Source organism: Priapulus caudatus, unplaced genomic scaffold (assembly GCF_000485595.1).
Source record: "Priapulus caudatus unplaced genomic scaffold, Priapulus_caudatus-5.0.1 Scaffold216, whole genome shotgun sequence".
Classification (NCBI taxonomy): Eukaryota; Metazoa; Priapulida; class Priapulimorpha; order Priapulimorphida; family Priapulidae; genus Priapulus; species Priapulus caudatus.
The window spans coordinates 101736-124514 of NW_014577277.1; the positions used below are offsets into that span (position 1 = coordinate 101736).

Sequence of the window (22779 nt, forward strand, 5' to 3'; positions counted from 1 at the left end):
GCGAGGTGCAAAGAAAGGAGCGTACCGCAACGAGGGTGGGGACGTGCACAAGTCAAGGTCAGGTTTCCATAGTGACCGTGACTAGGTAAAGACCTGCGGCAATACCCCGTGACGATGTTGAGATCATCATGTTTTTTTAAACTAACATTATTACTACATAGGGATGTAGTAATAAACCAAAACCAAGTGATGTAGTGGATATGCCAACTTTTATTACACGCACACGTGATATATAATCCCACTTTAATTTCGATCGCATCTCACATCATATAAACCCTTCTTGCTCATACCCCGTGACAGCAAAATCGATACGCTCAGCCCTTATATTTCGCAGCCACACTCTATATCGCATCGTGGAGCACTCTCAATGAATGGCAATAAGTGGGCGATAGTTTACTCAGTTGGTTACACGGTGAAAGTGTTTCTGTTACCGGGGCTGTTCATCGATGTACGCGTGTACAAACGGTAACCGCGATGCGTCACGACGCCCCTACCACTCGTGAATTATCGACACGTCAATAAATAAGGCCACTGTGCTAATTATTGCCTATATACCAGTCAGCTCTACGACAGAAAGCGGAGTCGCGCAATTCTTTTTTGAATAATGCGCACCAAATTATAGCACTTACTTATACATGCTCAGCTAGCGCAGACACGGTGACCAGTTAGTTAGGCACGACGTTGTTTGTATCACAGAAGCCGAAATAAAATCATCGGAAAAAACCATGTTGTCCGTTCTGATATTCGATGCCAGTTATTGATATACGTTACGGCGCACGTGGATGATATTATTTCATTCGCATAGAATCCATGAAAGATGTACGCATAGAATCGGAGGAAGTTAGATTCAAAACACTTTATATTTGTAAACTAAACATCTTTGGTACGAGGTTTTAAAACCAAAAACGACATCAGTGTCAACCGTAGTTTAATATTTCCAAAAACAGCTCTTACTTCGTTATAGCTCTATCCACGTGACGCTTCGCCAAGGTCAACAGTCAACAAATTATCTTCTCTTTGGTCTGAAATTTCCTGTGCTGGCGACTGCTGTCATGAAAGTAGTCACGACATCCTGTCTAAAGTGTCATAACTTTTGTAGTGAAGTGACGTGCAAAAGTTATGATATTTAAAACTTACAGTCACAATTATGTTAATAAACTACTTGTGTTTCTAACGAGTCCTGGATAACAAATATCAAATTAGGGGAATTACATAGTGGTTGCGCATGCTGAAACTTTCTTAATAGCAAAAATGGAACAGTGCAACACATAAATTTTACTGGTTTTATAATTAAAATTAAATAAAATTTTAATATATACAGGTATAATAACGAGCCTGATATGTATTTCGTAAAACCACGTTCTATAAATCAACCCAAAGCTTGAGTATATTTCTAAACAGCATACATTAACATTTTACCTTTGCGCGGTTTTCAACAAATACAGTTCTAAGCAATAATTAAGGCACAGTCTTGCTGTGTTCTGCGGATCAAACGAGCTCATCATTTAAAAAATAACGTTCAGACTCAGCTATCCTTCTTGGATTTATGTTAATAATCCATACACACATTGTTGAAATTATAAGAAATTACTACCAATGCTGAGGCCATGGGCACCGTCTGAGGATTACTATCCGATTTACTTTTATCAAGCAACCTCACCTCCTTCTTCCTTAACATCAGTGAGCTTGCTACGTTCCAAAACGTAAATGGACACGTAAACATACCTCAATTGATTTAATCCAAGTGAATACACTACCTCAATGAAAGAATGAAAAACATCTCTTCACTTACACGGCATGCAGAATAATAAGACACAGTAATCACATCCAATATATTATTCGTTAAATATCACACGATTTATGTCCATGAGCTGATGATGATTGTTTATTCGGTTTCCAAATATTACAAGGTGCTCTCAAGGTTACACGTATATCCAAAGTAAACATATAACTAATGTCTATCAACGTAAAATATTCTGTAACATGAAAAATATTAATACGGGATTTAATGGAGAAACAATTAGAAGTCTATGCACACAGGTGTTATACATGTATAAAACCCATCTTCTCTCAAACACGTTAATTTTGAAAGACACTAGAACACACATAAAGCAAAGGCCACACAAGGGTATTCCTACTATTTACTAGTGTTCATGCATGAAGTTATACCGCAAAATTGGTTTAAGAAAGAAGTATTAGGGCGTAGTTTATCCAGACCATTGATGCATACTCAACACTCATCATATACTTTTCTATGCATACCCGTTTGCCATTATTATCCGTGCTATTAAAAGTAGGTGGTCTTTATTTCTAGTAAATTTTCAGCCAATAACCAATCACTACTTAGACCAAGCTCATTTGCCCAAACTCTCTATGCAAGAATGACCCAGTACAGTCTCAATTTTACGTGATGATATATTTTGTTGCTAATTGTGCGTAACTCTCGATAGTATTACACGTTTATGTAGGACTTTATACGTTAATAAAATCTAAATCTTACATCTTAAATATTACATCTGACTCTATAGTTTCAAAAGTTTGGTGCCACAACGCAATCTCATTTTTCAATAACACACAAAAATTGTAATCAAAAACCGATAAAGTGTGAAGGGCTTGACAACATCATCGGTTATCGTCGTTGGGTTCCACCAAAACCTGATGCTGTTCTTGTCCCAGTGCTGCCACCGCCAGAAAATCCACCGCCTCCTCCCCAGCCTGAGCCACCACTGCCCCAGCCTGACCTACCACTACCCCAGCTTGATCCACCAGTTCCCCAGCCCGTGCGATGGCCAGGATGGTATGCATTATAGCCTCCAGTGCTGTAAAACCAATTATAGATGTTTTAGTATCAAGACACCTTTTCTATTAGCAGTTTCGATCAAGAGAAACAATTTTTTATAGTAAAACTAAACAGCAGTGTGTATCGTCAGCCCACTGTGATTGCCGCGTTTGCACCCATGTCCTGTGATTCCTATGCAACGGCGAGTACACGACTTACCCTCTGTTGCCAAAAAGGTAGCCCAATGCACCGCCTGTAGCAAGACCAGACCAGAATCCACCGCCACCACCTGCACTGCCTGCTCCTCCACTCTGGGTTCCACCACAACTGGCTCCCCCTAAACAAAAGGTATTAGGTCTTTAGATCGTTTCCTACCTATCATTACTGCACACGTGTGAAGATCTAGTACAGTATGAGGACCACTCTAATATTAATACCCCCATCACTAGGTATGACTATTCAACAGAATGGACGTTCGCACACCTCTATCCTGGCTTGATACAATACATTCATAATGTATAGTGAATCCCAGAGATAGGCTCAAGCCTAATCTGCAGATGAAAGAACCTTATCCATAATACCGTTCTTATTGCAATCGTTTTACAACTGATATCGATAAGTAGTATTCAATTAGAATAAAAAATTTTGGTTGCAGTGTTGTGTTGCAAGCTTGCTACCACTAGTTCTCACTCCTCACTTCTTTCACCCTAGTTCTTCATCGCTCACCTTGTGTGTAACTATCTCTGGATTCGTACGGTGGAGGGTTTCCGCCGCCTCCGAAGCCTGATCTTCCCGGATACCGGGAATCGCCCCCATCCGGATAGTCACTTGAGTCAGGGCTGTGAGCGTGCTGCGACACGCACGTCTTGTAGATTCCATAGATGATGAGCCCCACGATGATCAACATGACGACATCGCCTATGGCAGACGACTTCTGCGCCGGGTACGATTGAGAGGAGCTACTGCCGCTGCGCGGAAAAAATAAAACTGCTGTGATATACGCGCACGATAGGGACAAGCGAGGAGTAGGGACTTACTTTCGGTTACATGACGCTTCATTCATACTAGTCAATACTAGTCTATATAATAAGAAATAATTGTGTGGGGTGTTTAAGTGCCAGGGTTTAAGCCGAATGGTAAAATTGCTTGGGCTGCTCCTCATTCTTGCCCTCAGTGAACAACAAAAATTAAGGTTTAGCATGATTAAAAAGCCGAGGAAACAAAAATTAAGGTTAATAGATATGCTAGTGAACTAGTTTTTATTTATGAGGAAGTTTTTTTCATAGTTCATTCTACCCAAGTGTAATTTCATTAAATGTGTAATAAAACAGATATTACATACAATGTATAACTACATATATTGGAGAAGAGAAAGGGTTTCTTTACGTAATGTTACAATATATCAAGAGTACATAATAGAGATCTCTATTATGTACTCTTGAATATATGTATATAAAAATGTATCAAATTAAAAAAGGCTTCTAAATAGAATATTTAATAAAAAGATGTGTACACAGTATACCAAATGATTGTACTAACCTTCCATGTTCATTGTAGTAGTTCTGGTGGCCTTTACCTGCCTGTTGGTGACCCTCCTTTGTAAGGTCTAAAGTATACTGAAGCTGTAAAGCAACATAGCCAATCGTACAAATTTTATTCAAATGCATATCGTCTCGCCAGAAAAGCATCCCAAATATTAATGCCTATCAAGATATCAGGAATAGAAGACATTAAAACCTATGCACTACACTTTCCTACAAAACTTATGACATTTTAGAGTCTCATCATTCGTAACAATTTATGAAGTTTCTGAAAAGGGGTCCCAAGTTCCAACTGTATATTTACTTGTTTTTGAATTAAAACACTTGACACAAAAGAAATTTTAGAATGAAAGAAAAATTAGCAGATAGTAGTAGGAACTAGATGGTGTTCAAAACTCAAGAAAATTATGCACAAAATATTATACACCCATCCTATACTATTGTTTCTAATATATACATATATGAAAAAATACATTGTATTATACATACACCACATGAGCCTTTCAGTATGTACGGATCATCAGGATATTCATAGCCCTCACACAATACCTGCACAGTTCCAAATCGGTAGGCATTGTCCATGTCTGATTTACATTCCCACTAAAATCACATAAAAAGGCAGAGAAGTATTACTATTAATGTGCATGTTACGGAATGAAGATGCACACAACATAACCTCCTGAAATTTACCGCCACACGATTTAATGTTAATTGTAATGCAGAACCTGCCATGATTGCTCCATTCTATGCATCCCTACCCTGATAGTTCAGAATCAAATATGATATGCAGAAACCACAGCTGTGCATAAATTTCTAACATGAATTTAACATGATCGTTGAATTTAGACATTTCACAATGTAGATCCCAAAACCATAAAATCTCAGCTCTTGAGTATAACAGTACAATATTAACTTAATAAAATCAATTTCGTTTAAAACATTAAGTTATGGGCTAACAAGCTAGGATTGTGAAAGACCCTTTAGGCCTAATCCTTTATTTTGCATTGGTCAAACATTATGAATATTGGTTCTGACTCTACGGTGAATGTTCGTAGCTAATCACCTGAACATCAAAACCATCTGATCCTCTGTTGTAGCATTGCACAACTTGTGGAGTGAAGCCTTTACATCCAGCTGTACCGCCAACACAGCTCATCTGCACCATGACAAATATAACAGGGAGAATTGTGATTAAAGTAAACCGAACTCTGCCCGCTACCCTAGAGTCTAAGCTTTCAGTCCCCCGCAGAGGCCGTCCAGGCCTCTTCTTAACACATCTCCACAAATATAACACGGAGATGTTTCTCATGATTCATTGCTGTGTCTAGTCAGGTGCATTAAGTCTAATCCAAAAACATTTTACGTAATTGGTTGTGGAATCATGAGCCCTGGTGTACTGCTGTGTTTTTTAAGACCAGGGCACAACTACTCTGTACACTGGCTTTCCTATGTACATGCAGTCGAACAGTCTTTCCCCCCTGAACCAAGTCAAATGTACTCTGCTTCTTCCAAAGTACCAGTGTGTTCAAATTGTACAAATCGTGACTTCACTTTATATATTATCTCCACAGAACAGTGAAATACTTTGTGCAGCATATTATGAATGGCTAGTTTGCCTGAAAATAACACTGTAATGTTACACTAGGCCACCCTTAAAAAATTGTTTGTTTCCCCTTTACCTACTCGCCTCTCAGGGTACCGAGTAGGTATAGGTAGGTGAAAAATCGTTTTTATTTTGTTTTGACAAGATGTGTGTTTATTGTATATTCTGTTTTGTGTATATGTTTTTGCAGAACGAATTTGATTGTTTTTTTTTGGTAAAACGAAATAATTTTTGTTTTGTTTTAATCGGCCAATAAAATGTGTCGAGTAGCGGCGTTATGGCGAGTCGGTCGGTAAAGGGGAAACAAGCAATATTTTATCTTAGGCCCTACGGAGCCGTATGCTTCGCGAAACATCATTCCTGTTCTCTAGCTCTACATGTGTATAGATTACCTGAGGGATTGGCTGCGATCTTCTCCCTGTTGTCATCTGCCCATGTCTTAGTGTCAACACACTCACATCAGACAGAAGAACTTTGTCATTGCCTGTAAAAGTTTGCATTGGTCTCTAAAACTACCTGTCAACCAGTGTAGCACATAACCCCACTAAAAATGTGGGCTGACATAAAACTGATACAGTAATAATAATAATGATAATAATACTAATTATTATTATTATAATCACCATAACCATAATATAACAATTGAATACTATAATGTTACTAAACAACCAAAAGCCATGCTTACTACCTACCAAAGCCAAATGCTGCCCAGGCTATGGGCGATATAAATGCAATGATAACAAAGCACAGAATTTCCATGGTGTATAAAGTCATCCTGGATCACTCCAATTAGCCTGTAATCAATTCCAGTTCTCTAAGCGTTAAGGATGAATGAAACAATTTACTTTTCCTTGTTTAAATGCTATCTGAAAAATGAAAAAAAATGATATTGTACACTTCACAATTCCTAGGTCAGGTATAAGAGTGTTTCACGTGACGTCATAGATCAGGTCACGTGTATCTGTTATGTGTCATGGTTGGCAGAAGCGAAGCGTGCTGCTTGACATTTACAGATGAATGTCCACATGTTCTGATAGAAAGCGCTGTTTATGTAGTGCACGTACACGTGCGTGCTGCGTGCATGTGCACGTACACGTGCGTGCATGTGTGTGTGTGTGCGTGCGCACGTACACGTGCGGGCATGCGTGCGTGCATGTGCAGGTACACGTGTGTGCATGAGTGCGCTGGTGCGTACGTGCGTGTGTGTACACACTGTACAGACCTGTACACGTGCATGTGTGCATGCATGTGCACATAGACGTGCGTGCGTGCGTGTGCACGTACAACTGCGCGCATGCATGCGTGCGTGCGTGTGTATGTAAACGTACGTGCATGCGTGCGTGTGTGTGCGTGCGTGTGCACGTATACGTGCGTGCGTACATGTGCGTGCATGTGTGCGTGTGCACGTACCTGCGTGCGTGCTTGCGTGCGTGTGTACGTATACGTGCGTAAGTGCGTGCGTGTGCACTTACACGTGCGTACGTGCGTGCGTGCGTGCATGTGCATGTGCACGTACACGTGCGTGCGTGCGTGCATGTGCACGTACACGTGCGTGCGTGCGTGCGTGCGTACCTAGACGTGCGTGCATGCGTGCCTGCGTGCGTGCGCACGTGTGCAGGTACACGTTCGTGCGTGCGTGTGCACGTACACGTGCGTGCATGTGTGTGCGTGCGTTCATGCGTGCGTCCGTGTGTGTGTGTGTGTGTGCAACAATGAAGTTGAACCAGATCCACATCTGACCTTTCACAACAGTTTTTAGATAGAGCCTACTAAGCCCGACCAGGCTGTGCGACGGATTGTCTATACAGGATGTATTTACAGATTGTCTATACGGATTGTTATTTGGTATTCTAACCCTAGCAATACCGTTTCTTGGAGCTAGGGCCTACTAATCTGACAGCTGTATATTGTAAGGATTCCAATTTAGTACAGTTCTAAATAGCATAGGGGGATCTGCCTGGTGAAAAATATTTTAACCATGGCTTTACAGTCCAACTTACAATCGTGATTACTACAAGTAGTAATCACAAGCTTGAGACAAAGTGACTTTACAAATAATTACTTTACAACTAGTAATTACGACCAGTCTGTCACTGACGCCAAGGGGTCGTTGTCGTAACAGATACTACAGATATGTACCCGAGGTACATATATGTATACACAAAGTGTACCAGACTTGTACTACAGAAGTGTATTCTAACCCTAACACTAACCCTAACCCTAACTCTAACTCTAACCCTAACCCTAAACATACCTCATATAAAAATATAAACATAATACTAAACAACCTAAAACTACCTCGGGTACATATCTGCAGGAGTAGATAATAGGGAAGGAGTGTGACATCAATAAACAAGGGAAATTCGTCATTTACTAGCCTTAAAATACCTACGATTTACTACGCGTAACGCAACCAACTTGAGCTCAAATCGTACACAGTACATCCGCCTAGCATCGTGCGAAATCGTTTCCTCGTATACACCCGCAATCCGGAGATACAGACTAAAACGTACAACACGATTTTCAATTCTGTTGCCAGCAAAATCCATGCGTTGAGAAAGCTATTTGAAACAAAAGGCAGCTACTAACCACACTGTCCACGGCTTGCGCTCACGGCGAGGCGCTGTGGCTCGCAGGGAGATTGGACATCGATAGATAGACATAGACATAGATAGACTCATGACGTGCTATTGTGCGGTCGGTTATACATGCTGCCGCTGAGCAGCAGAGCTGCTGCTGATTGCGGTGGGGGAGTGCATACCAGCTGTAAATAGGTCAAAACAAAGGTTAGCTCGCCGAGTGTTGCGTCGATGTCTAATCTCCCTGCGAGCCACAGCGCCTCGCCATGAGCGCAAGCCGTGGACAGTGTGGTTAGTAGCTGCCTTTTGTTTCAAATAGCTTTATCAACGCATGGATTTTGCGGTTCAAGGATAGAGAACATGGGTCCCAATAAAACCAATGTTATTTACATCAATATAAATATAATATTATATCAATATAATTAATAGGTTAGGGTTATGGTTAGGGTCAGGATTAGGATTAGGGTTAGGGTTAGAATTAGGGTTAGGGTTAGGCACATTGGTTTTATTGGGACCCATGTTCTCTATCATTGGGCCGATTTTTCTGGCAACAGAATTGAAAATCGTGTGGTGTATCTCCGGATTGCGGGTGTATACGAGGAAACGATTTCGCACGATGCTAGGCGGGTGTACTGTGTACGATTTGAGCTCAAGTAGTAAATCGTAGGTATTTTGAGGCTAGTAAATGACGAATTTCCCTTGTTTATTGATGTCACACTCCGGCCCAAGGATAGAGAACATGGGTCCAATAAAACCAATGTGCCTAAACTTAACCCGAACCCTAAATGGCCTAATTCTAACCCTAACTCTAATCCTAACCCTAATCCTAACCCTAACCATAACCCTAACCTATTATATTGATGTAATATTATATTTATATTGATGTAAATTACATTGGTTTTATTGGGACCCATGTTCTCTATCCTTGAACCCACACTCCTTCCCTATTAGTATTATCTTATCTACTCCTGATATCTGTAGACTGTAGTCTGTAGTCTGTAGACTGTAGTACCTGTTAGTAACGACAACGACCCTTCGTGCGTCACTGACCAAGGTTAGGTAAGTGCAATCTTACTTGCCAATAGCCAATTACTTACGTTTACTACTTACAGTTACAAACTTACCATTTAGGTCTCCGATAATTATAAATTATAAGTTAGAGCAAGTATTGAAGTAAGAATACACACGAGAGTTCAGATCGTATTTGTGAAATTGTGTTTAGTGTGACTTGTGTTTTGTGTTTTGACTGACACCTTGTCTGTTAACATTGCCAATAAAGACCAAGTAAAAAAATTACGGTACCCATCTTAACCATCGTACCTAAGTTCTGACTGCGTGCAATGCAATTGGTTGAAAAATAGACTATCACCGTTTCTCTTTCCATCGGAAGTAGTTACTTCGCATAAACGGAGTAAAATGATAGCGGACCAGAAGTATCCAGTCTACAATTGATTTAGTGGCGTCACCTAGTAGCCACAGCTTTTTGCATGTTGTGATCGTAAGTCTCGCTTTTTGAGGTTAAATGTTATATTATTTAACTATTATTTATGTGTTGGGTACCGTGCATTTTCCCATAGATTCGATACGTTGAATAATTTATACCGTTAGTGTTAGATTAAAGTTATGTAGGCCGGTCAGGCTACGACTAACGACGTGACGGAGAAACATCACAGTACACCTCAGATACACCTCAGTACCTCAGATACACAGCACGCACTTGGAACGTCTCAATAAAAAAAATAATGGTAAATAAACACGAAATGTACCAAAGTCTTAATGTTTTTCTACTGTATTTCGCCTATAATCACCTGTAAATGCCGGTCAAATGCTCATCTGCAACACAAGTACACCGAACTCCCACCCGCGCTGTGCTGCGTGCACAAACAACATGAATAAGAGAGCAGGTAGGAAAGCGGGATTGAAAAATTTGCTCGACGCTCCCTTCATTTCACACGATCACAGAACGAAAAGACATCCAACGGCTTCCATCTTGGTATCTATGTGTACATAAATGTTCACTTGTTCGAATTATATCTCTGGCCTTTGTTCTTACCTACTCCCGCCAGAGATATCTCGTGAAATCCTGCAGAAAATGTTTTCTTTGTGAAAATGTAAAGAGGACGTATCATCCGAAAATCCCTAACGGCGCTACTTTTGATCGATCGCTGTAGTCGTGTGTGCGTGACGTCATTCCCGCGCGCATTGTGCTTGGATTGGCGGGCCTCGAAATGGAGCTCGGAGGCCAGCAGCAGCTCATCCCGGCATGCAATGCGCCCCATTACTCGTGTATAAACAGACATCTCGTCCTCTTTACATTTTCACGGAGAGAACATTTCCTGCAGGATTTCACGAGATATCTCTGGCGGGAGTAGGTAAGAACAAAGGCCAGAGTTATAATTCGAACAAGTGAACATTTATGTACACATAGATACCAAGATGGAAGCTGTAGGATGTGTATTCGAGCTGTGATGGTGTGAAATGAAGCAAGCGTCAAACGAATTTTTCAATCCCGCTTTCCTACCTGCTCTCGTATTCATGTTGTTTGTGCACGCAGCACAGCGCGGTCGGGCGTTCGGTGTACTTGTGTGTTGCAGATGAGCATTTGACCGGCATTTACAGGTGATTATAGGCGAAATACAGTAGAGAAACATTAAGACTTTGGTACATTTCGTGTTTATTTTCCTTTTTATTTTTTTATTGAGACATTCCAAGTGCCTGTGCTCAGATACTTCACTGAGCTCACAGTCATAGTGACAGTCGGACTTAGCTCTACTCTAGTCTCTAGACTCTAGTAGTGCTCAAGGGGTCGTTGTCGTAACAGGTACTACAGATATGTACCCGAGGTACATATATGTATACACAAAGTGTACCAGACTTGTACTATAGAAGTGTACCTTAACTCTAACACTAACCCTAACCCTAACCCTAACCCTAACGCTAACTCTAACCCTAACCCTAACCCTAAACATACCTCATATAAAAATATAAACATAATACTAAACAACCTAAAACTACCTCGGGTACATATCTGTAGTACCTGTTACGACAACGACCCTTCGTGCTCTAGTAGTAGTACTGTAGCCCGCGTAGAATTGCCGCAGGCAAAACATGGCCAAAAAATGTAGACAAAACACATTGGCAGCTATGATGCAGCCTATTACATTTCGGGTGACGTCACGCGTGTACACAATAGCATTTGAAAACGAAAAGCAAGTAGTGCTAGCACTTTGAGGAACAATTTATGCATAATAAATACATGGACATGATGGTGTAAAGTTGTGGAAAGTGTTCAAAAAAGATAAGTGAGATGTCCATGTACTATGTAGATAAATAAGTGTTCAAAAGCCATATAATTTTGCGTTTTATCAACCATTTTTCGTGGAAGCATTGGCGGACAGGTGCAGTTACGAAACCTGGCATGAAATGTTCTATAGCCCTGCGGCAACTGTACGCGGGCTATAGTATAGTACTAGAGCTAACTGCATGCATGCCACTGCACAAACTCACAAAAGATAGTCTCTATCCATGTGCGACTAACACAACCAGCCACAGGCACTTGGAGCGTTTCAATAAAATATAATGCTAAATAAATACGAAATCTATTTACTACCAAAGTCTTAATGTTTCTCTACTCTCTTTCACGTATTATTGCCGAAAATTTCCTGTAAATGCCGTTCAAATGCTCATCTGCAACACACGCTGGCTGCCGCACGCTAGCTGCTGCACACTGACACATAAATAAACAAAACAAAAAATATAAAAATGTAAAAAAAACTATATATTTATGGGTTAGTGTGCAGCAGCTAGCATGCGGCAGCCAGCGTGTGTTGCAGATGAGCATTTGGACGGCATTTACAGGAAATTGTCACATAAATATATAGTTATTTTTTATTTATTTAATATTTTTTTGTTTTGTTTATTTTTGACTCATATTGTGTTTTATTTTTTTATTTATTTGTTTGTTTAATTGTCATTTGTTTATTTATGTGTCAGTGTGCAGCAGCTAGCGTGCGGCAGCCAGCGTGTGTTGCAGATGAGCATTTGGACGGCATTTACAGGAAATAGTCGGCAATAATAGGTGAAAGAGAGTAGAGAAACATTGAGACTGGTAGTAAACAGATTTCGTATTTATTTAGCATTATATTTTATTGAAATGCTCCAAGTGCCTGTGCAACCAGCAAACAACAAACCAACAAAAACAGCAACTAGCCAGCATGGTGCATGATGGATGTGCACACTAAATAATAACGACTCATGTGCAGCAGTGTTCCTTCCCAAAATGACACACGTGCACGTTGGGGTGAAAGCCATAAATTGAAAGTATCAATGGTCACTGCTTTCATCACACTGGATATGGGGAGATGGTAATGTCCCATAAGCCTTATGATAAGGAAGTAAACCCTACAGTGAGCAGACAAGCTGCTAATAAACATATAATAAGTTGGGTTGTGCAATGTACCCTTCCTTCAGTCGGCTTGTGACCAGGTGGGATTAAAGCTGTGACTTCAAAGTTGTCTGTTGTTTCCAACAAACCCACTTGTAGGCCGTTCCAGATTGGAATCATCCATGCAGGGAACGAAAACGAATTTGTATACGCTGTTGTTGCAGTGCATGGCCTGAAATTTGTGAGGATTATCTGATCTGGTGCTGGACTCCACTGGGGTTTAGCATCTGTGTGCTATGTATATATAGTGCTACCCATGACCATTTATTTTTAAACAACATTATGTAACGTGATATCTGCAATGTTTGGTGTAATTAATGTCAAGTGTAGCTGCCGCAACATGCCGTTACAGTAACAACTTGTGTATATATGTTTAATGTAACATAGTATTATATTTTTTCATTCACAGACACTAACTTTACTATGCCACCAATTCTCCCATCCTTGGAGACACCTGAAGAAGAGTCTCAAGGTAGCATTGTTGATGATTTTAATGTAAACCAGATGGCAGCACAACAGCCAAGTTCATCTGACACAGATGAAGATGAGGAATTTGTAAGTTAGTCTGTGTTTGTCTATATTTTTATGTCCTTGTTTTGCCTTACAGCTATTTTGCACACTTATCATATCGTATCATATTCAGCTGTAAAATATAGGCTAGAAGCATGTCAGCCTGTCACTTAGGTGAAGTGATTGTAGTATTATTGTAACAGTTCTAGGCAGAATTGATAAGCTAGAAATTAAAGGCATAATTCGACCATCGATTATGCAAAGTTGACGAATGCTACAGTAACTGGCACCTTGTGTAGTTAATAAGTACATTACCTTATAGCCAAACGCGTATTAGTTTGTCCAATATCACTGCTAATTACTAAGAAATGTCTAATTGAAATCCGTAAATTTGGTAATCTGGCGACAACGCGAAATTTATGGCCAACAAAATAAACATCGAGTTCGGTTCGGTGACGTCACATGTTGCTTAACGATGTTGAGCATCGAATTGTTTGTTCCGGGTAAATTGTTTGCCTAGTGTTATTATTTGCCTAGTTGCCACATATTATATGTTGCTTGTAATCTCAAGAACGTATATTCATTTATTCCCGAATCCCAAGAGTAAAACCATAACGTACGGAATGCGCACTCAGACTACAAGGATCGAAATCACTGACGGCCGAGCATACGTGCGAAAATGTCCGGTGCACTATAATCTGTATGACACCGCCTCGCCAGTTCTGGCCGGTTACAGCCGGCATGGCGGTTTGTAGCTGTCAACAACCGATTTCTTGGACTGCGGATTTCAATTAGACATTTCTTAGTAACCAGCAGTGATATTGGACAAACTAATACGCGTTTGGCTATAAGGTAATGTACTTATTAACTACACAAGGTGCCAGTTACTGTAGCATTCGTTAAAATTGCATAATCGATGGTCGAATTATGCCTTTAATAATGTTCAGTTGGTGTGTTCACAGATTCATGGAATTGGAGATACATATAGGACTAGACGTATGGCAAAATTGAGTATGGTTACAGCAGTATAACTGAGCTTTTGACCCAGGTCGACTCCCTGTTCTCAAAACGAGAGAGATTATACACAGCAAAGTGAGGGTGTTTATGGTCTAAAGTTTAAAATTGCGGTTATCATTAACATATGAACAATAACCACCCAAATGACATAAACTAATATATTGTATTATTTTGTGTGTGTAACATGCAATATGAGGCACTGAAATCACTACTTTATTCAATGGTTTTGGGTTTTGTTTATATTTAAAGTAGAATTTTCAGGGAGTCACACAAATTCCTGGTATTGTTAAATCAAGAACTCCTAATAGTAAGATGGAATATTTGATCCCACAGTCATGTTGGTTTTGACTTCTGTATGTAATGGCTTGAAATTTGCACATATTAGCTATCAAGGAAATATTAGACCTTGTACATTATTAAATCCATATACAGGCAGCCAATTTAGTGACGTGCCTCTAGTTAACTGCTATTACTTCTAATTCTGCTTCTGCTGACACGTATGGTTTTCGGTTTTATAGGTAGGAAATGGTGGTTACCAAATTCTTTCCCAAGAGCCTCCTTCACAAGTAGTCCATGAAAGTGTAGATGAATTTTTTGATCTGACGCATTCCACGTGTTCACCATCCACAACAAAAGTGAGCGATATTTTGAGCTTTTATTAGATGATATAGATGGTAGATCTATATTTTTCATCGTTACATCAGTTTATTATAACGTTATCTATATTATAATGTTCTGTATGTATATAGGGTCCTGATCAGGTGGATTGAGTTCAGTGGATCTGACTAATGAAACGATCAGTTCACGAGGTTTGTGTGACCCAGATCATATAATCCACCCAAAACAAACATTTCTCAATATCTGGCCAATTTCCAGACAGCTGTCACTTGCTGCCATCTGGTGGCTAGTAAATATAACTGACTACAGCTTGACAACGACAACAGACCGATTGTTGAACCTGTTGCGTTAGTGAAATTAGCGATTTATCGCAAAAAAGTAGAATAATTAAAACATTCATAAATATCGTCAATATTAATGTTATTTTCAATCTAACATCCATATCCTGGGATGTAGTTTAATATTTAATATTCCTCTACAGTTAATTGTAACATGTCGTTTAGGTAGATGTGCATCCTGACATGCCAAAGAATGAGGAGGGATGGGCATCTGAAAATTGGAACACTCATCTTGGAATAAGCAGAGCTGAGCCTATGAATGAGGGTTAGTATGGTTAAAAGACTCTAGACTAAGCCTAATTTTTAAGGTCATAATCGGTGTTATCTTCACATTAGGTAATCTTTCACATTTAAGATTTACATATATATTAGATATATAGTAGGAATGCTAACCGCCGACGCAGACGAACGCAGGTGCATTGAATGGTGGACACGAGAATTGTGGTAATGATTTTTATTATCTCGCTTGTTAAAAAGTAAATTCATCTTAATCTCATCCACACTCAAATTACGCATGACTCCATAAATCTGCCCTTTTCATGCATCGTCCCACTGCTCATGATAGCAGAATTGTGTACACTAACAGTGTATATATATATATGAAGAGCTCTTTCCCAAAACACGATAAGCGCCAAATCCAAAAAAATTGGGTTTGCCATGCCAATACCAAGGCTGAGAGGGTCTATGTCCCCCGGGGTACTGCTGGAACGTACCCTGGGTACGGTCTGGTATACCGGAACGTACCCTGGTACTATCTAATATGCCGGACCGTACCTCGCCTACTCCACTAACGAGTCTAGGGAGTCGCCTACGCCTACTCCCTAAGCCGAACCCGAACCCTAACCCTAATCCTAACCCTAACCCTAACCCTAACCCTAATCCTAAACCTAACCATATCAAATAGTGACCAGGGTACGTTCCGGTATACCGGACCGTACCCAGGGTACGTTCCGGCAGTATCCTGGGGGACATAGACCCTATGAGCAATACCAAGCCCCTAGATCACTCTACAACATTCCGTCTTTGTTTTCTTACAATTTGCGATATGTCCGTGTATATAATACACTAAGAAATACAGTTTCGTTCCATGCCGCGATAATCACCATGCCCGTTTTATAGCTAATCGCAATATCTCCTCTCGACGAATCGGCGCATCGCATTTATCCAACATGGCGGCGCCCATAGCATAGGAATTTCGTGCACGTTTTTCGCCTTTCAGACGTCGATTTCTTGGGCAAAATGAATACTTTCGACGGTTCTGATGGGCAGGTGATGCTTTCGCCGGGCAGTAGAAAGCGTAGGTTAACCAAAGATGATCATAAACGAGAACAAAACAAGAAAATTTGCCATTCTGGCACCGATCTTTGGATTTAAATAGAGATTTGGAAAAGGAAACAAATTATGGATATATAGCAGTTTGGAAAAAATTGATTAATTTTGGTTATGTAATCAACAATATTGTTGGAGGATTTAAATTTTATTCTTGACAATGTTCATACTGATCAAACAAACTGCTTTTCCAGAAAAATAAGTATGTTGTTAAAATTTCTAGTTCAGGACAAAAAATGACATTTTTCATAAAACAATGAAAATGGATTTATAGCGTTTTGGAAAAGAGCTCTTTTTATATATATATATATATATATATATATATATATATATATATATGTATATATATATATTATATCGTAGTGAAGCCACAACTGTTACAGTGTTTCACCACAATTAGTGTACTATAGCACAAAGGCCTGACGTGTGTCGTTCAGCATTTCCACACAAAATTTAGTTGACTAAGTACCATAAACATATTAAATTGACTACGTCACGAATTTTCTATGGTAAAATTTGTAAAATTTTTGTTGCAATTTGTTTACATTAAAAGTAAGAACTAACGGGACTAAACGTATCATCAAATTCTTACCTGATAAGATTGTTTCTCGACTAGTTAAAAATCCAAAAAACCTGGACGATTTGATATTATGTTCCTGACATTATTGCTTGCTATGGGCTATGTATGAGTCACGAGTGTATGTTCACATCGAAGTTAACAATATAGTAAAATAGGAAGTATAATGCAGCAATTTAACCATAAAAAGTGAACAGAATCACTTGTATTTTGTGAAAAAGTGGAAATTTTATTTTTATTTTTTACTATTTACCGGGACATAATCAAAAAACGATGTATTTATTATTAAAATTGCTGAAAAGACGTGGTGTGTTAGGTGAACGTAGGTTAGGTGTAAACATGAGAAACAACGAGATATCAGGCCAAATATATTCTTGACTAGATGTGATTGCACTCGTATACATTCGAAATGCAAATTTGATTAAAGTTGAGATTGAAAAATGGTTAAATAGGCTTTGCTTACATGAGTCTACCTCTGATTACTATTCCTTATTTAAAGGCAGTTGTTTGCCATGTTAGGTTGATTGGTTGATTTGTAACCAAGGCACTCATAGACATATAAACAAAAACTTCACAGTCACCAATTCACAGCTGTCCTATGAATGCAGGGCATGAAATTAGCCAAAATGTGAATAGGCCCACCCAAAATTTTAAACAGGCCCTTAATTTTGTTCAATTTATTCCATTATTAATAAAAGTATTAGCTTTGTGTTTATTAGGCATACTCGTAGTATTTCAGTATTTCATTGCTATCAGTGGAGTTCTACTTGTTTGACAGGAATTGCTGGAACATGATTTACTTTTTAGTAGTCACTAAGTAAAAACTAGTCAGGAAATTGGTAAATATTGTTGATATAAAGGCAAGATAGGCAAAATTTGAATAGGCCAAGTGGACTGATTATATGGGGGGTAGAACTGGCAGTTTAGGGGGTTGAACCGGCAGCCGCCGACAAAATAGCGCTAGTTTCGCGCAATGTGAATGCATATCATTCGTGACTGAAATATTCTCCGTTTCAGAGCATGCAAACAAGATTAAGTCAATTATGTCTGGTATTGTGCTGCCATCTGCATCACAACCAGCGTGGGCTAATTTATTTCCGGACCAAGTATGGAAACAGAAGCTTATAACTGAGTTGAGCACCAAGAAGACTGGAAGTAATTGATAGTCAAAGTCCTTGCTGAGAGTAACTGTGACATCTCGTCTGCCAGTAAGTATATATACGTGCCAAGTTATCTGTGTATAATATTGTGTCAGTTGGATGATTGGAACTGTAACATTACTACAAACTTAAGAAGGCATCACAAATGATACATGTGTACAGATGTGTTCTGTGCAGAATTCTTTCGTGGATATTTTTGCGAATACTTGCTTGGGTGCCCGACAATGCTTAGGAACAACTTCCCACCATCTCCTGAAAGCTAGATCCGGCCCTGTTTTGGGGGTCATAAACCAATAAATGGCGGAATGCATAGCAAACAGACAGACAGAGTTCGTTCTTGTAGTACAGTATAGATGTTCAATGAAGGGAAATTGAAACTGTTTCTCATTGCTATGATTAATACCATTATTTAAAGTGGATAAACTTCACAACAAAAAGCCTACATACACCTAGTGTGAGCATACTTGCAGTATGCAAACATCACAAAATGTTCTTACTGAGCCTTGTTCAAAGTTGACTATTTTGAAACTCCGTCGGACGCGGTTTCGGCATAGAGATACACATAGAGCGATGCGACAGAGAACGCTAACAGTAGGCCTACGCTAGCGCAAATAGTTCATGGAAATAAAACACTATATTAGTTTGATGATTGCATAAGTAATGTAGATAACATGATTTAAACAAATTTTACAATTTTGTACTGAACAAACATCGAATACTACATAATAACTTGTTTTATCATAGAAAATAACTGTTAATAAAAACTGCGATCGGCTCGGCTGTATCCCGGATGTGTAAACACTGCAAACATTCTAAAAGTACTCGTTTCATAAGACTGTTTAGGTTTGCTGGAGAAATGTTATGAAAGTAGCAATACCAGTGAGTTGTATTGAATCTTTACAACATAGACGAGCTCACAGTAGGTATATCTATGCATTTTGCTGCGAGAACATGCCATTTTAACTGCTGTTCATAAGCAGTCACTACAGCGATTATAAACATTTTCTAAAGCTAGTTACCGTGACCTTAACCTTGAGTCTAGCATCTTAATATACAGCCTATTACAGGCTTTATTGTGTTGCCATACCTAACATTTGCATGGGATTTTTTAAGAAATCTGTTAAAAAATAAAGTTGCTAGAGTGGTGACAAAGATTTTCTAAAAATAATAACAGCAACATCAATCTTACGTGCACCATCTTACGTGCACCATCTTAAGTGCACCATCCTAAAATACAAACTCTTCCAAGATTGTTCTACCTAAAACCTGTATGAAATTTCATGAAATTCTGGTGGAGAATAAAGTTGTTAAAGTGTCGACCAGGGCCGCACAAACGTGCATCTATCTGCATAGGTTGTAACCTGTATCCCCTCCTTGCAACTTTCATTTAAGGATGTTATTAAGTATTGATTACCACTATTCACAAGAAAAAAGGAGGAATATCAATTTGCACGCAAAGAAAACTGTCATTTGTTAATTTATGTATTATGATCATCATAACTCATTTAATATGGTACATAATATAATGATATACATAACAATAATGTTTAGTAATGTAACAAATATGTTTACCACAAATATGTTTAATGGTAGACTACTTTGGTTGAGTAATGGTGAACTACATAGGTGTCTGCAGACATTAGCATGTTTTTTTCAAATGGGTTGATTTATTCGTGCTCATTAAGCGAAAATCTGCTAATCGAAGCTTCGTTAAACGTGGTGTGATATTACTTTAAAAGGTGCATGTGATTTTTGCCTTTACATAACTGCACCAGGCTACAAATGCGTTGGTAAGTGTGAGACTATAGCTATTGTTAATTGCCTTTGTAGGTCGACTTTGTTTTTTCTACACCTTGCTGAAGCATATCAAGGTTCTTTGCTGGGCCTACCCAAGCTCACAAGGCGACACTGAGAATATAGTACTGTTCTTCTTCCACGGGCGGATTCAGACCGTATTTGCCGTATTGGGAAATACGGTCTAGATTTCAAAGTGCCCTTCGAAATTTTGCGCTAAAAAATACAGAAAGCAATTTGATGAAATTTGGCTATATTCTTTATTTGTTTTCTTTTTCATCTGATTCATTGACAGGACTTGAAGGAAATCAAAATTTTACATGGTAACAAAACTAGCTTTGATATCTGAAAAAGAAGGGAAGTGCTTGAATCATTCTGCATTAATTGCTGGTATGCAAAGCGCAGGCAAAATGAAGCAGAAATAAAATTCCATGTGGTTTTTAGCTATTGCTGCTTTTTTGTGCTCATTTTGGTGCCTAGGGACCCTTGAAATTTATAAATTTCCTGGCGGAGGCCCCCCAGACACCCCGCCATGTGCTTCCGTGCCTAACGGCGCCCACTGTGAGGTGGTGTGGATGTGCCCTTAAAATCTGGAAAAATACTGTCTAGCTTCAGCCCTGGATCCGCCCCTGTCTTCACTACTCCCTTCTCATTGCTTTTACTAGCCCCTAGCAAGAAAATGCGCCCGATGATATGATAAAAGCACTTACACTAAATAACAACCGGATTCTCAGAATTCCGATTTGAAGATGAAAAGAAATAAAAAAAACCTTTTATGTGTAATAGGAATAGCAGGCGTGATTCTGATCACATTTACTGAAAGAACTAACATACTTTGCTCAATGCCAGCTTCCTTAGTAAAGAATTTGCTCTGTAAAAACGATGCAGCTTGACAATCATGTGGATCATGTGGATCATGTGGATTGCAGGAAGAATATGAGTGTAAGGTGAAGGTGAGTAAATAATGTTGACAGGAGTAATGAGCAGGGAATCAGGTTCAAGCACTCATGGAACTAACTCCTTCTTTGACAATTTTCACTGGTATTTTTTCTTGGAATTATGATTTTATTTTTGTTATGTTTTATTGAATCAGGGATGATGAATTGAAGTAGTTCTGTCTATAGCGACCTGGGTCACACAGATGAGGATAGAGCAAGGTACAACATCGCCCTGCTTTTGACGAGGGCTGTCATGTTTAAGGGTGAATAACAATAGATACTTTCAATTAGATTAGGACATCGTATAATGCTGCGAGTGCATCACTATATTTTGTATTACGATGGGGTTTCATAGCACTCTAAGGGTTCAGATAAGGGTTCAGATAGCAGTGAAATTTTTTGTTACGAAAGCGGTATGATACCATTGCGTTGTCTATGTAACGTGAAATCTTCATATATTTACGATTGATTTGGTGGACCAATTACAATCTTAACGAGATACTTCTGTACAGAATGCCGTAAGTGGCCGTATCCGTTCATGGAGGATGAATTTATTATGTTAAAAACTGTCGGGATAGTGATAGTGAATAGTGATGTATATCTACGTAATCTCACTGGGTTTTCTATGGCATTGGTCATATAGCATACGTAATCTATAATGAGTATATGTGTTGTGCACTTTTCGAAAGGCAAGATAGTGTATTTCTCTGTGAATTACCTTACATGTACCATACGCTTATAGCGTGCATCCAGAAACAATTGGTGAATCGTTTACCCTATAGATTTTATAGGTTCTATAGATTCTATCTTGATTCGATAGTATAGAACATGCAATACGTGACCTTGTGCGAGAGAACGTGCCAATAACGTGAGCATATCTATGCTCACAGATCTATTATATGATCATTCTAATAATAGGATTGAATTTGCCAGTGCTACTATTACGAAGGAATTCATATATACATCAGGAGTAGATAATAGGGAATAAGAATCCCTATTATCTACTTCTGATATACATGTTGTAAATATGAAATCTAGTTTTTTCTGGCTGCTTATTTTACATGTCTTGGCAGTTGCACATATGTGTCAGGATTGGTATGATGTGTATTCCGTAATTTACACAGAAACGTGGCCTGCTAGGGTGAGACAGAGCACGCGCTCCTCAATTATTGGAAAAATAACGTAATAAGCGTATTAAGCATGAATGAGCCACTAAAATACATGTAAAAATAAAACGAAAAATAATATATTCAATGAGATAAATCCTATCCTACTGTGGATTATTTCTGTTTGGTTTATCTATATGTATCTATTAAATCAAGAGCGTATTAAGTATGCATACTTAATACGCTCTCAATTAAATCCATTTCTGCTGCGTCACTGAGTGGAAGTAGGAGGAGGTAGTGGAGTACTGGTAAACATAAAGATGTTATAGTAGCCGTTGTCACCGCTATCCGAGTCACACACATGCTCTCTCTTTCTCTCTCGTTCTCGATCTCGTTCTCTTTCGCGCGCGCTCTCTCTCTCTCTCTCTCTCTCTCTCTCTCTCTCT

General features: G+C 39.1%; 2 protein-coding genes across 9 annotated transcripts in view; one reads left to right on the top strand and one right to left on the bottom strand.

Moving 5' to 3' along the window:
• Nucleotides 1–1269: 1269 nt before the first annotated feature.
• LOC106807456 (store-operated calcium entry-associated regulatory factor-like) lies at nt 1270–10335 on the bottom strand. 3 transcript variants are annotated; one of them, XM_014809786.1, is made up of 9 exons: nt 10311–10335; nt 6616–6789; nt 6316–6407; nt 5384–5476; nt 4810–4920; nt 4319–4401; nt 3506–3747; nt 2999–3116; nt 1270–2819 (listed from the first exon to the last, which is right to left on the bottom strand). In XM_014809786.1, exons 2-9 carry the CDS (start codon nt 6695–6697, stop codon nt 2630–2632), a joined length of 1011 nt encoding a protein of 336 aa, XP_014665272.1. In that variant the 5' UTR covers nt 6698–6789; nt 10311–10335; the 3' UTR covers nt 1270–2629. The 3 variants fall into 3 exon arrangements, with proteins under 3 accessions (XP_014665272.1, XP_014665273.1, XP_014665271.1); XM_014809787.1 differs by lacking the exon at nt 10311–10335 and adding an exon at nt 9627–9795 and having other exon boundaries at nt 4870–4920; XM_014809785.1 differs by lacking the exon at nt 10311–10335 and adding an exon at nt 9627–9792.
• Nucleotides 9947–22779, top strand: part of LOC106807458 (male-enhanced antigen 1-like) — a 36190-nt gene continuing 23357 nt past the window's right edge. For 2 of the 6 annotated variants that reach the window (XM_014809792.1, XM_014809794.1), the window contains exons 1-5: nt 9947–10000; nt 13356–13501; nt 14992–15108; nt 15595–15694; nt 18353–18543. In XM_014809792.1, coding sequence (XP_014665278.1) covers nt 13370–13501; nt 14992–15108; nt 15595–15694; nt 18353–18498 — 495 coding nt within the window. In that variant the 5' untranslated portion in view covers nt 9947–10000; nt 13356–13369 and the 3' untranslated portion in view covers nt 18499–18543. Of the gene's footprint in view, nt 10001–12542; nt 12581–13355; nt 13502–14477; nt 14549–14991; nt 15109–15594; nt 15695–18352; nt 18544–20325; nt 20507–21382; nt 22491–22779 lie in introns of those variants that run through there. The other 4 variants (XM_014809791.1, XM_014809789.1, XM_014809790.1 and 1 more) reach the window with 4 other exon arrangements.

Excerpts from the sequence above, each read along its gene's own strand:
- LOC106807456 (XM_014809786.1), bottom strand. The coding sequence starts at position 6,697 with ATGACTTTATACACCATGGAAATTCTGTGCTTTGTTATCATTGCATTT. Across the intron at positions 6,408-6,615 it reads CTGGGCAGCATTTGGCTTTG|GCAATGACAAAGTTCTTCTG; the intron begins GTAGGTAGTAAG and ends AAACTTTTACAG. Across the intron at positions 2,820-2,998 it reads TACCTTTTTGGCAACAGAGG|CACTGGAGGCTATAATGCAT; the intron begins GTAAGTCGTGTA and ends TTGGTTTTACAG.